The following is a 14,159-nucleotide window of genomic DNA, read 5'->3' on the forward strand; positions in this document are numbered from 1 at the left end:
TCCAACAGGCTACACCTTTATCAGCTTCAACCAGGGTCCTTGTTTGGCTCTTCTGTTCCTTAGGCCTCCCCACCTAGTCAGCCCTTGTGCTGGTCCAGGGTAAGCCATGTCATTGAGCCACTAGGGTGAGCAGAGCAGAATTAGACATCCCGGGACCAGGAGCACCCTGGACAGGGAGGGGCCCACTGTTCTCCCAGGCCCTGAGATGCCCCTCCCCCCCGGCACAGTGGTCAGCCCACCTGTCTTCATGCAAGGATTAAGGGTCTGGTCATATCATTTTCCTCTGCAGCTTTGATGGTACATCAGGCAAGAACCCTCCCTTCTTCCCTGCTACACATGTCCGGTGTAAGCCAGGGTAAGACCAAAGTGCTCTCTATTCAACTTGCATGCTCAGGAACCTGAGACACATTGGGAGGTGGATCACTGGGCTGCCTCAATTTCACCTGTAACCCAAGAAGCTGGAACCCAAGGACCCGAGGTCCCCTTCCAACTGGCCAGTCTTTGAATCTGGGACTCTCAGCCCCAGGAATGGCCCCCAGAGAGGGGCTGTCCTGAGAGGGACAGCTTCCTGAGTTCAGTGCCTTCAGAAGAAGAGATGCCAGATTCCAAGTCCGGAGATGCAGGCCAGAGGTGTCACAGCACCCCCAGCAGCATCCTGACGCTGTCAAGAATCACCCCACACCCCTCCTCCTCCTATTGTTTCCAGCCCATGTTCTTCCAGTGTGAAGCTGGGTTATCCTTGGGCCACTCTGTAGTATGGAAAAGGCAACAGGACCAGCAGCTGGGAACGGTGAGCCTGTCTTCTTCAATACAGAACTGTGCCTTGGGCTGCAGAAACCAAGGCAGTGCCGAGAATGGCCTACTGCCTAAACAGAACATCCTCATTCACATGGGAAGCACTAGGTTTCTGTCGCTACATTGATTTGGGGTGTGTGTGGGGTCCTTTCCTTCCTTCCACTCTAAACAGTCACTGGAACTGCCAGAGAGACAGCAGTGAGACAAGCAGCACAGTTTGGAAGTTTTGGGGGACCTGGGGGACTGAGAAGGAAATGTGATACCCACCCCCTGGGGAGCAGGGAAAGAGGTAGAGGGAGTGGGGCACCCCAGGATAGCTGGTTATAGAGGCAGAGAGGCTGTGCGGAGGGCCCGCCCCCATCTATCTAAGTAATCTTCCCATGAGCTCCATCCTGGGTATTAAGTACTCTACTATGCCTGTCACAGTTGAATTCCTGCTGTAATAAAACACCGGGTATATCGTAGATTTCAGCAAAACTAGGGAAGAAAGCCTGCAAAGTGCCATTTTTCTTCAAGGGGGAGAGTGTTAAGTACTTAATTCAAACTGTGACCATTAAAGTGTCTCCTATCCGATTTAGGTTGATTTCAGATGTTGACAAAACTTTTATCTCTGGAGTCATGCACAGCTTGGCTCTGTGACTAAAGCAGATGAGTGTGTATTGCAGGGAGGGAGGGAGGAAGAGCAGGAGGAGAGGAGAGCCTGGGGAGGGTCACTTCAGTAGGAGAATTATAGAGCTTACAAAAATACTGTCTTTAAAGGTCAAGGGTTTGAGGGGCTAGTGGGGTGTGCTTTAAAAAAAAAAAACAATTAATGAGATAGAAAATTTGTCCTCTCGGTGAACTCTTATGGTTGCCCTAGCAAAGGGCAGACAATGCCTGATTTTGTAGCACAAAGTGGGATTTTCTAAGCTCTTAAAACAGCCCTCTTAAGGGCTAAATCTGAAACAGGCAGAACACTGCACAGAGATGACATGCTCATTTGGATAGTTTTGGCTGATTCTGGTTTTGTAAAACCCACCATAACCTTAATAATCAATACAGCTTGCACAAAAAATGCGATTTTGTCCTGGAATAGTGGAGAAACGAGCCTCTCTTCCCTTCCTGGATAGCGGATAAGAGCAAGTGAAAGAAGATCAGTCCTGTCAGCCCATACAACTGCCTCCACCGTGAAGCTAATGAATGCCCACTCCTCCTCCCCCACAAAGGAGAAATGGAAGAATTTACCTTAAATGCTGATAATCTGCCATCTGAGGTTTTGCAGCTTGACACCGAGTTTCCACCGAGGGTCTAGGCATTTTTTTTTTTTTTTGAGCAGACAGCCAAGATGCTGTGTCTTTGCCTGAGACCACAGTGTTTGCAAGGAGAGTCCTCTCTCGTCCACAGACTTTTCCCAGAGAATGCCTTTCAGAATTGCTGTTGAATTACAAAGAAGTATTTATTGTATGAGGTGATTAATGATTCCTGGGAAAATTGCTATTTTCAGCGTGATTTAATTTCGTTTTACAAGTGCGTGTAGCAGGGGGAGGGTTTATAAGTTTCAGCAGAGATCACAGTGCCTCCAGAAATCCCTGGCGCTCGTTCTCACCTTATAAAATGCATTTTATGCCACGTTTGCCCTGACTTGGGAGGGCTTGTGTGTATCTGTTTGCCCTTAGATTTTCTTTTTCTTTCTTCCCCACATCTGGTTATTCATAGGTGCAGAAGAGATTGCTCTTGTAGGGGTAGCAGGAATGAAAGTGGTACCAGCACTGGCTAAGGGTTTGCCACTGACAGAAGAACATGTTGAAGATTCCACTGAAGTTGTAGATATGTAAGCATTCCTTCCCATCTCTGCTAAAATTACACGACCTGAAAACCACTTTTTCAAGGCCAGGTGACAGTTCTGACATTCTGGGGCCAGGGTGCTTTGGTGTTCTGTGTTTTGTTACACAGTGCTCCCTTGTAGTAAGCACCAAGTCTAAATCAGTAAACAAATATTAGAGATACAGATATTGGAAAGTGGGTTTTGATTTTAACCTTTTGTATCTAGATCTCTGGCAATCTAGATCCCTAAGCATCTCAGAGAAGTGCCCCTGGCTCAGGGTTTGGCACTCTTCCAGCAGCGAACTCCACCATGTCCATTTTGCTTGGGGTTCACTTTGGAGTGTCATTATGCTTTTTCTTCCCCACCCCTGAAGAACTTTTGGAGGGTATTCTGGGAAAATTCAATTTATTTTGAAATATCTCTTTTCAGACAGAGAGAGAGAGAGGAAAAAAAAAAAGCAAGCAAACTAAAAATTTCCAAGCTACAGTTAGTGAAGAAGACCTTAAGAACAGCCAAGAAATAAAAATCAATCTCAACCCTTTGCACAAACTATTTTTTATCTCCTGGGAAACGGCAAATTAAGTGTGAAGGTGCAATAAATGCCAAAGGGAGCACTTCTTTCCAAGTGTGCTCAGAGTTCAGTGTGTAGAACAGCTGCAGAAGCTCCTGGGCCCGCTGCACTGCATGGTTTCACCTTTCATTGCAGAGAAGGACACGTTTCTATACCTCACAGAGACTGCAAGCCTGCAAGCCTGGCCAAGTTGGGGAGGAAGAGGAGCCCTCTCAGAGCTCAAGAGCCTTCCTGCTCTTTGGAACCTTTCCACGATGGGTCAAGCTTGACAGGAGCTCAGTGCAAGTTGTGCACGCACGTGTGCACATGCACACACACACACACACTCACAAATTATGGGAGCAGTCAGAATACAAGTGAATACCACTCCAGCCACCTACAAGGTCTGAACATGGAAGGTCACATATCTCAATCCAGAGAGATTTTTTTTTTTAATGAAAAGCTTAAGAAACACACAAATCTGTCTCAGATTTTTAATTTTTTTTAAATGGAGTTTATTCTCAGCACATGGCTTTCTATACAGCCACATCACAATTCATACAGTTGCACATGGGTCTAAATGCACTTCCCTCTGCCCCTGGAGTCCATGCCCCAGAATAAGACAACAGCTCTGTAACAATATCTTAAATAAATGCAAGGACAGGAAACTAACATGTCACGCCTACCATCAAACTCTACACATTAAATAATCTTGTGAGGTCCACAATGTCTACTCATTTATTTCAGTTCAACACAAGCTTGCATGAGCTGCCTTAATAGAGGAGGTGGAAGTGAGGAAGGTAGGGAGAGGGTCTGTTTTCTCCTGCTTGCCACAAATACACAAGTAGGCATCTGCATCCAGTGGTCTGCAGGTCAGCAGGGGCTGTCCCGCTGACTTCAGCCATCTCCAAAGTACCTATCTGATGCCAAGTGGCCCTTCTGAGGTGTCCAGACCTGGCAGCCAGGCTCAGAGCAGCAAGCAGGCTGTCCCACCATCCAGCATGTGTACGACTGTTCTCTCTCGGGTGGCAACCAGCACACAATTCTGAGGATAAGGTCTTCTTTTTGGTTAGCTTCTCACCAAGCTTGGGCTTTGTTTTGGTGTCTCATGGTCCAAGTGGGGAGGGGTGGATAGGGAACCAGGCGGGAGAGGAGAGGACAGTAAGGGAGAGAAACTGATGTGGGTCCCTAATGGATTATATGGTGGAGGGAATGGGTGTGGAGGCGCCCGGGACTGGGTGGGGGTGGGGGTGTGGGCTCTGAGTTTGTGCTTTTCCGGGCTGGCCGGTGGAGGCAGAGTTTGTGGACCGCATCTTGGTGTTGGGCAGTTTGTGATCTTTCTTCCACTTCATCCTCCGGTTCTGAAACCAGATCTTGACCTGGCGCTCGGACAAGCAGAGTGCGTGGGCGATCTCAATGCGGCGCCGCCGGGTCAGGTAGCGGTTGAAGTGGAACTCCTTCTCCAGCTCCAAGACCTGCTGCCGGGTGTAGGCGGTTCGAGAGCGCTTGGGCTCCCCTCCGTTATAACTGGGGTTGACTGAACCCGCGGAAGACCAGGGAGAAGGCAGTGAAGGAGAGGGAGAAGAGAGGAGCCGGGGGAGAGAGAAGACGGGGTGGGGAAGAGCAATTGGACATCATCATTATAGAATAACCTGACACCAAGTTCACGCAAGATACATAAAACGGCAAAGAAAATGTTTCACAGGCTATTGGCAACGGGAAACACCCGAGAGCCATAAAGAACGGCGCTGGGCACTGGGGCTGAAGAAAAGCTTCAAAGACACAGGGCCTGAAGCCTCTGCCAGGGCAATTAAATTTATGGGGGCTATAATTACTGCCCTAACAGTTTGGCGTCTCGTAAATCTCCCGATAAAGGGACCCTGGGTACAAAAGGGTTCTCATGTTGGGAGCAGGCGGCTGGCTGGCGCGCACACACCCACAGCCCACCGCAGTCCGGGCCGGACGGGGGCTCCCCTCCCGAAGACCCCCCTTCCCCAGGGCCTCTCCCTGCTGACCCTCGCCCCGGCCCCAGCCCACCCTCGCGCGCCTCCCCGGCGGCGCCACGTACCGGCGCTGACATGGATCTTCTTCATCCAGGGGTACACCACGGGCTCCTTGCCCTTCAGGCCCGGCGGGCTCTTGTCGGCCAAGAGCAGCGGGCACGCGGGGGCGCTGCCCCCTGCCGGGACGCCCGGGGTGGCAGGGGCGGCCTCGCAGCGCCGAGGGGGTGCGGGGGGCGCCGCGCGGTGCTGCGGGGCAGGCGGCGGCGGCTGCCGGCCAGGCTGCAGGACGTGGCTCGCGTGCAGGCCGTGCGCGGGGCCCTTGGCGTGCGCCGGGGGCTGCTCGGGCTGAGGCGGCCGCCCGGGGCTGGCGCCACCGCGGTAGCCATAGGGGTAGGCGGCGTCCGCGGCACCGTGCGCGGGGTAGAGCGCGGCCGCGGGGTAGGCGGGCTCGCGGGTGGCCCGCGGCGCGTAGTAGGTGGCGGGGGGCTCGCGGCTGCCGCCCGCGTGAGGGAGCGGGGGCTGCTGCGGCGGCAGGTGCTGGCTCGCGGGCGCCGGGGGCTGCTGGTAACCCGGGCCCCCGCCCGGGCCGCCGTCTCCGCCGCCCGGGCCGCTGTGCTGCGCGTACTCCTCGAAGGGAGGGAACTTGGGCTCGATGTAGTTGGAGTTTATCAAAAACGAGCTCATGGTCATTAATTTGTGAAGTGCAAAAATACTAATTTTTCTCGCGTTGTCGTTTTTCTGGGCTCGCCGAGGCCCCTCCCCCTCTCCCCTCGCTTCCCATCCCCCTTTCCCCGGCGCCCTTCCCCTCCCCCCGCTGTCAAGTGCCCACCCCTCCCCCTCCCGCCGACGCCTCCACCAAAGTTCGCGCCGCTCCGCCCCCGCGCGCGCACGCGCGCGCGCGCGCGTTCTGCCTCGGCCCCGCGCGAGCCCCGCCCCGAGGTCCACGTGCAACGCCCCCACCAATGGGCGCGCCGCGCGCGCGGACCCGGATCAGGAAACGCGCGGGTGGGTGATGGATGCGACTGTCCTGCCCCGAGGTGGGGGGAGGGAGCGGGTGCTGTGGTCCCCTAGCCCCCCAGCTTTATTCCCACTGGAAATTCGGGGGCCTGTCGGGCTGTCGGTCCTCTCCGGGCTCTAGGCCTGGGCTGTTTTGGGCCTAGGCCGCAGGGCTCCCGGGCGGCAAGCCCAGTGCTGCTACCGGGCCGTATCCAGCCAGGCCTCCCGTCCTGAGGGTTCGAGTCCACCTCGGGGAGCGAAGGGCTTTGGAACCAGAAGGCACCCTGGCTGTTATCCTGGCCCCGAATAAAACGAATGAGGCCTGCGGACCCGTTTTCTCACCAGCCGAGCCCTCTCCCCGTCCCCTGCTCGCTGCCTTTGCCAGCTTGGAGAAGCCTAACGCTGCGGGTGGCAGGGGAGCTTGGAGAAACCGACAGAGGGATGTACCGCGAGGCTGTTCTAATGTGACTGCATGGCCGCGTCGCGTTCTTCCCCTTTAGAGACAGCGTCTGTTTAGGCAGAAAATCCGGAGCCTTCCTGGTAGCGCCTATTTGACGGAGGTGTGGATGAGAACGCTACCTTTGCGGGTGTTTACTGGGGGAGAGTGAGAGAGACGGTGGTCCGAGAATGCGATCGGATGGAAGCGAGCGGCGCTGCCACAAGACCCAAGCTGTGAACCCCTAAGTTCCCACTTCAGAGCAATCCCCAAACAGAAACAAGCTGAGGGTAGGATAAGCCCCTAGCCCGGGCCGATCGCCGAGGGCGGATGACACTTCTCCAGCTAAGAATTTTGTTTTCCCTTTTGGACGCCTTTGTAGTTGAGGCTAGAGTTACATTTACAGCACAGTCTATAATTCCTGAATTGCTGAAAATTAGCATATAAACGATATCAGTAGCTCCGGAAAAGAGAGGACCATTGCCTGCCATTTGGTAATTAAAATTTGATAGGTAAACTAATTACACCATTATTAACAAATACATTACTTATTAATCTCACCTAATGTTGATCTTTGAAGTAAATACTGATACCTTCTTCGTACTGTGTACTTTCCCCCACCCTGAGTAGCAGACACACCTACATCCTTTAGTTTTCAGCCTGGAGGAAAGCAGTTGGAACTGGCATAGTCACCATTCTAAAAACACTTTCATACTGGCATGCAAACCAGGGATTTTTCAGCTGGTTCACCGGAGTTGATTTTTTTAAAGAGCAGTATAAACAGCCTTCTCACAACTGAGTCTGGAGAGCAGACAAGGAAAGTTATACCCTAAGCCTGGAGACACTTCAAAAAGCATGTCAATCCTATCTTCATTTATATCGGTTACTCATATGAGTTACTAAATGCCGGAATATATCCATTTGATGGATAGTCATTTAATGCTTAGCCACATAAAGCCTATTATATGGGACTAATCTTTAAACTAATATAGGAAAAGAGGTTAAAAAAGGGATCATGTTAGCTTTCTAGCTGGGATCACCCTGAAGTGGTACAAAGAGGTTTTCCACAGTGGGTGTGTGTGTGTGTGTGTGTGTGTGAGTGAGCAGTGCTGTCCGTTGACACAAGGCCCCCTGAAAATTTTTTTGTTTTCAATGAAATCTGAGCCACAGACAGAAATCCACGGTGAGTGTAATCTTTAGACATCCTCTCTAGATGCAGGGAAAAACCTAGCCTGTGATAAAGCTGCCTAAACCAATCTGTCTCCCCAGCAAGAAAAATAATTTATACGTAGATTGTACTATATAGTATAAATAACATACAAGGGTACCATGTATTACAAATCTAAACTGTAAGCTTGGGGGGGGGGGTGGCAAGGAAACCTTGCCCTCCTCCTCGTGTCATCAGCCTTGAGCACTAGGGTCTGTGTAATATTATTTGAGGACACTAAAACACCAAATCCATGCTGTTTAGCCTCAGAACCTTCTAGGGAGTTTCTATTTTTAAGTATTAAGGAGACACGGACGCTGTTTTGTATATGGTTAACCCAAACGAGTGAACTGTGCCTGTGTTTCGTGAGGTTCTATTACTTTAGGAAGATGGGCTTACACAGAATCCCCCAAGGCCTGTAACTTGTCTTTGCGGTTCGTATCATAAACACAAACGGAGCCAGGACCACCAAGTGTTATCTCACCCACCGACATTTTGACATTTTACTGCAAGATTTATGGCTGTAATAAACAATCTCAGTACCTTTTCTGAACCTTCCACAATCTCCCTTTGCAAGCCATAGCATCATTCCACTGAATCAAATAATCTCTTTAAAAACATTTTAAAAAAGAAATACCTCTTGCAGTTATATAAAATTCAAGACACCAAAGTAAAGCCAGGAAGAAGCTAATTCAATTAAATAAAAAACACCACCACCACCACAACAACAACAAAAACCCTGAAGTTTACCAGCATCATCTCACCCGGGAAAACACGGGGTGCCCTGAAGTGGAGCAGAAAGGGAGCGTGCTGATCTTCGCACACCAACTGGCTCCAGTCCTAAGCCGGGTGAAGCGTTCTCTTTTCCTTGGGAAACTGGTAAGCACATTTGCTCAATTCCACGAGCAGGGATAACATATATGCCCAACAAAAGCTTTCTTAAAATCCCATTAAGTGAAGTAACTTTTCATCATGTCTTCACATCCCAGATGGAGAAGGAGAGCGAAAGCAGTCCGAGAGAGGGAGGGCAGAGAGGGAGGCAGTGTGAGCAGCTTGGTTTGAATCTGATTTGAATCATTTTGAATATATTTGGAACAGCCTTCCCTCTTGAATGCAACCCTGTCCCAAGTTTCAAAGTGACCGAACAGTGACACCGTGTGCATTTTGTTTCTTATTAATCTTACACATTGACAGTCTTTGTTAAATCACAAGGCGCGCCCTTCACCAGCCGACATTTTCATATTTGTTAGACGCGCTGACCTGAAGTTCACCTCGGCCTTGGACTTTGCGCTTCTAAAAGGTCTATACAGTGTCTTTTAGAGAGCAGGGTGCTTTGCCCAGGTCACTCCTTCTCAGGAAAAACCAAGGGGAAAAGGCAAAGGAAATGTAAACGTTATGGAATGTATTGACTGTATTTGTCCTTTGTTCTTTAGAGCCAGAGTCCCCAGACTGTTCCCTATCTGAAGCCAACAGGGGAATGGCAGAATTTCAGAATACCTCATGGTGGCATTTGAGGGCCATGAGGCATATGATTTTAGAGGGACAACACTTTCTCAGCCATTTGACCAGTTAATTATTTGGGGGCTGACTTCCTTGCAGGAGTTAAAAATAATCAACACCACCCAGACATAAGGGCTGAAATTCACATTAGGATTTTTCATGAATTTAACCAGGGTTGTGTGAGAGGCCTGAAGTTCAAAAAAAAAAAAAAAATTCCTGCAAATAATAAAGAAGTAAGCACTCTAAAAGCTATAACCTCAGCAAGTACCATTTTCTTTCAAGGACTAGCTGAGAAGTATCTGTGATCATCAGAGCTGACATGTTTCTAAGGGGTGGCACATTTTTAACCAAAAGCACAATAAAGAGATTTTCTCAGAGACACTTAATTGTCTTGGTGGTAACCACTGAGGGTGTGCAGGGTTCCTCATTTCAGCAGCCCAGATGTGGTAAAGTGCTCACTGCTGTAACAGCCATCACCACAGTTGTTTCTGTTTTGTCTGGCAAAACCCCATTTGGCTCCAAGCTCTTGATCAGAGTGGAAACTACACATTGCACAGTAGAAGCACCCTGATCACTTCCATGAGGGCAGTGTTTGGGAAATATTTACTTTGCTACCGAACATACCTGGCACAGTTAAATCCCACCAGTCAGCATATATTGGGATGAACGTAACTATCCCTACAAACACTACATTCTGAATGGTTGAATTATCTTATCTCGAAAAGTGAAAAGGAAAAACCTAGCAAAAATAGGTCATCTTTCTCTTCTGTTTGCCAGCACTGATCACTTGAAGGTCAATACACAGGAAAAGAAAGTAAGTCCCTTGGAAAATAGAATCTAATGGTGCCAACACTAAAGCTAATCTAGATGCATGAAAAATAAAATATTGTTTAGTTCGGCAGTTGCAACTCACACATGAGGGCATGGTTCCAGTCTGCTTCCTTAATACACTGTTCCCTTTCTTGTCCACTCTCCCGCCCCTTCCTCCTTAGCTTTCTACCTCTCGCCTTAGTCTTTTTATTATTATTCCACATGTATTTTTAAAAAGTATTTTCTGTCAGCAGAAGCCTGACATGGTGGCTTTATAGAATGGCCTGGGATCTGTGGACTCCATCCTCCTCTGCGTACTCTACAGCTCAGTTATTTGCTTGCAGATTGGAACGTTTCTCTTGCTTTCAGTTGTGGTTTAATAAGAAACGCAACAAAAAAAAAATCTCCAACAACAGGGACATTTTCATGGCACCAATAAGCATTTTCTTGCTGGTGGTGATGGTGGCAGAGGGGGTCTGGTCCTTATCTGGGGGGGTCTGCTCCTTCCTTTCCCTCCCCAGTTCTGAGGAACCTTTGCACTCAGAAACACATATTCCACTTCTGAAAACGGCAAAGAATACATTTTGCAAGAAATGCCTGTGTTTGCCCTTGTTCTCACACACTTTAGGGGTCATTCTATACACTAAAAATAAACAAACAAACCTGACCAATCAAAATCACCTTTTTAAAATAAAGGCGGTTTCCTGCACCCTTCTCTTGCCTTTGAAGGTTTAATGGGACTTTGGAAACTTGCTACGTTATTTCTTAAAGATCCACTGATGAGGGCTGAGTGTTTTTTTCTCCCCTGTGGCAAAACCATAGACTCTTTGGTTCTCCACCATGTAAGGTGTTGGTGTTTGTTCCAGTAATCTATGCCTATTTACCTGCTGCTAGTCTCTCAGAATGGGAGTGATAATTCAAGATGAAATACAGCATGTATTACTCTTGAAAAGAGGAATTTTCTATCCTTTCCTCCGTAATTGAGGTCATTCAACCACTAGGGTTCACCTGGAGTCCATACAGAGATGCACGCGTCACTCCGAGCCATTTTATCTTTTGTGCTGATAGTCAAGATCGCAGCTCTAACATTGACATCAAACTCTGTCTGGGCAGATGACTAAGAGTGCTACACAACGTAAACTTTTGACCCTCAACTTTCTGACCTGCCGTTGTAGTGCACCAACCACAAAGATACACAAAGCGGAGCCTCTCCTTCCAGGGGGAAGGGGCCCCCTAGGATCTCAGGACGCCCTGCTTCTGCCACCGCCTTTCAGAATTAGAAGTCGAACTGCCTGTTTGTGTGTGTGTGTGATTGCATTTCCTGTCACATCAGCCTCCTATCTGTTTATCAGCATTTAGATAGGAACTGGATTAACTTGAAATCACTCCTGCTTCCCTTTACAAGGAAAATGTGGAGTAAACAGGAGATCCTTGGAAAAAGCAAAAGAAAGCAGAAGACAGGGGAGCAAGCAGGCAAGAGGTAGGAGGTGGAGTCTTTTTTCCTTTATTTAGAAATAAAGACGCAGCCCTAATTGTTGGGCGAGCTGGCCCAGGCTGGCGAGTTGACTGTGAACTTGTACTAAAGCGTGCTCTGCTGGCGATTCCTAGGGTGTGCAGATTTATCTTCTCTGCATTTACTTAACCTGGCAGTGAACTGCGCGGGCCTCATTTGTTAGGCGATGACAGACTTCACCTCCAGCAGGGGCTGCTTCACAAAATCGCAATAATTACCCAATAACCTTCATAACAAATATTATTACTGAAAAGGCTGGTTGGTGGGGAGGGGACTTAGGGGGAGAAAGATGCATTTCTTTGTGAAAAACACCAAACAAAACAGACCTAGGCATATCAGCCAGTTCTGGGGCTCAGGAGGGATTGGACTGAGGCTGTCCTCTCCTAGATTGGTTGGGGGGGGGGTAGCCTATGCTGGCCCCCTCAGTTCTGCCTGGGAGTCCTTGCTAGAGTTTTGTCATTGACTGGCAGGAATTTCCCCTGTTAGAAGCCAAAGGGATGGAGCCCAAAATGCTTGGCACCCTGCATAGTGGGCAAGCCCTGGGCAGAACCCCAGCAAAGGCTGGGGGAGGCTGCAAAGGAGAGCCTTGCAGCTGAAAGAATTGTTTTCCTTGTTAGCAGCCCACCTTGGAGGGTGGGGGTGGCCCTGCCTCACTAGCTGGGTGGATGCAATCCTCTGCAAAGCTCCACAAATGAACAGGATTGTGTTTCTGGTAGGAGCCTCTGTCTTGCTCTCCCAGAGCTGCCTACAAGGAAGCCAGGGAAAGAGCAGGAGAAAAGGCATCTTGGCATAATGTTGTGAAATCAGACCATGGAAACCCTAACAAACCCCTAAGTAAGTGTGACCAGAAGCTTCCTATTATATTTATAGTTCAGGAAATATTGTCTCTTCAGCTTGTGGAAACAAACGAGACCCTGCACATTTCCGCCGCCTTCTCCTACAAGTCCAGGAGGAGCTCGTATACACACACACACACACACACACTTCTTCCCCTGGCTCAGGCTGGACATCTTCATAAAGCTCTCAGTGGCAGCCTTTCTGTTTTCTAAGCAAGTTCCTCTGCAAAAGCAACCAGAAAGAACTTATCTACCAAAGGAGCAGATAAGCAGCCATCCTCTTTATTATGCTTCCTATGAACATAGGAAGAAAGGAAAAAATCCCTCCAGTAAGGTTCACATAGGTCTGATTGGATGCTGTATTTTTTTCAGTCACTTAACTCCATGTGGCTTGACCTCCTCTCTTAAATTCTACCTAAGTTTTCTGAAGATTAAAACAGACAGAAATAAGCAAGCTGACAATACTGCTTGCCTGTCATTTTTAAATTTCTAGGAAAGATTCTCTATGGTGGGTGGTGAGTGATGCTGGATATGACTTCAGCTTTTGTGTCCACTCCCACAGCCCAGGGTGGGATGTGACCACAGACGTGGCATGGATGCTTTGTCCATGCCAGCTACTCAGCGCAAAGCCACCAGCTTTCTCCATCACTTTCTTTCTGCTTCTAATTCCAGTCACTAAGAAATCATCCAAGCAAGATCACCGAATGAGGAACCAAGATAAAACTGTATCCCAGTATTTTCCCGGAAAGACGTGAAACTCAGGGCAGCAAAACCAAGTCCAGAATCCTTTCAGACACACAGAATAGTAAAAACAGACCCCCACGCCCGTGCAGAGTCTGAATTCCAGTTCCCACTAAGCTGTGGGCACATCTTCCTGATTTATTTTGATAGGTTTCACAAAAGGACTGTAGGGTTTCCCCACCTTGCCACTACTTATGAGAAGTGGCACTTGCCAGAGAGTTTTCGAGTATTTCTAAACAACTTCCCAGGTTTTACTGTTGGGACACTGATTTGGGAACATCTGTTGGACTTGGGTTTTAGGTAGGCAGCCTTTGCCAGTAGTTGATTGAAATCCCAAATCTGTACTTCCAGGAACATGTTCACCAGGAGCCCTTCGTAAATTTCTTTAACAATTAACACTTGCCAAAAACTACCCAGCTCCCAAGGAGCAAAGCAGATCCCATTTCTTTGGTTTTGTTTCATTTTGTTTCTGAATGCAGGTGGAGATAGGATTAGAGAAATCTAAGTCCTTTGTGGGTACCCATCCAGAAAGAGACCCCAGGACAGACCAAGGCATCCCCAACCCCTTGGCTTAGTGCTGCCATTCAAGAATATGGAGGGCTGGGGCCAGGATGGAATCGCACCCAGGAAAAATTTTTCTCTCCTTACTTCACCCATTGGTGCAATCGTAGAGACTGTTTTGGAAATCATAGATTATGTAAATTTCCTGGGATCAAACAGAAAGAGCAGCTAACAAAAGAAAGGCGGAAATCTCCTACTGACAAACGACCCATTTCTTTCCTAAACTGCCCTTTATGATGTGTCAGGAAAAACAACCTACTGTCTCCGGAGACTTTTAAGTTGGGCATTGAAGACGCCTCGATTTCCACCACCCCCCAAACTTTAGGGCACAGTTTAGGAGAGAGAATCCGTCTGTATATTCAGGGGGAGTAATTTCTCTCCTCTTTAGTGTCACCTAGGGGGACGCC

General features: G+C 48.8%; 1 protein-coding gene across 1 annotated transcript; it reads right to left on the minus strand.

The window, feature by feature from the left end:
* Positions 1-3,668: 3,668 nt before the first annotated feature.
* Positions 3,669-5,879, minus strand: HOXA4 (homeobox A4). Its single transcript, XM_062179269.1, has 2 exons — positions 5,218-5,879; positions 3,669-4,686 (listed from the first exon to the last, which is right to left on the minus strand). Exons 1-2 carry the CDS (start codon positions 5,840-5,842, stop codon positions 4,346-4,348), a joined length of 966 nt encoding a protein of 321 aa, XP_062035253.1. The 5' UTR covers positions 5,843-5,879; the 3' UTR covers positions 3,669-4,345.
* Between the last annotated feature and the right edge of the window lie 8,280 nt (positions 5,880-14,159).

Source organism: Lepus europaeus, chromosome 20 (assembly GCF_033115175.1).
Source record: "Lepus europaeus isolate LE1 chromosome 20, mLepTim1.pri, whole genome shotgun sequence".
NCBI lineage: Eukaryota > Metazoa > Chordata > Mammalia > Lagomorpha > Leporidae > Lepus > Lepus europaeus.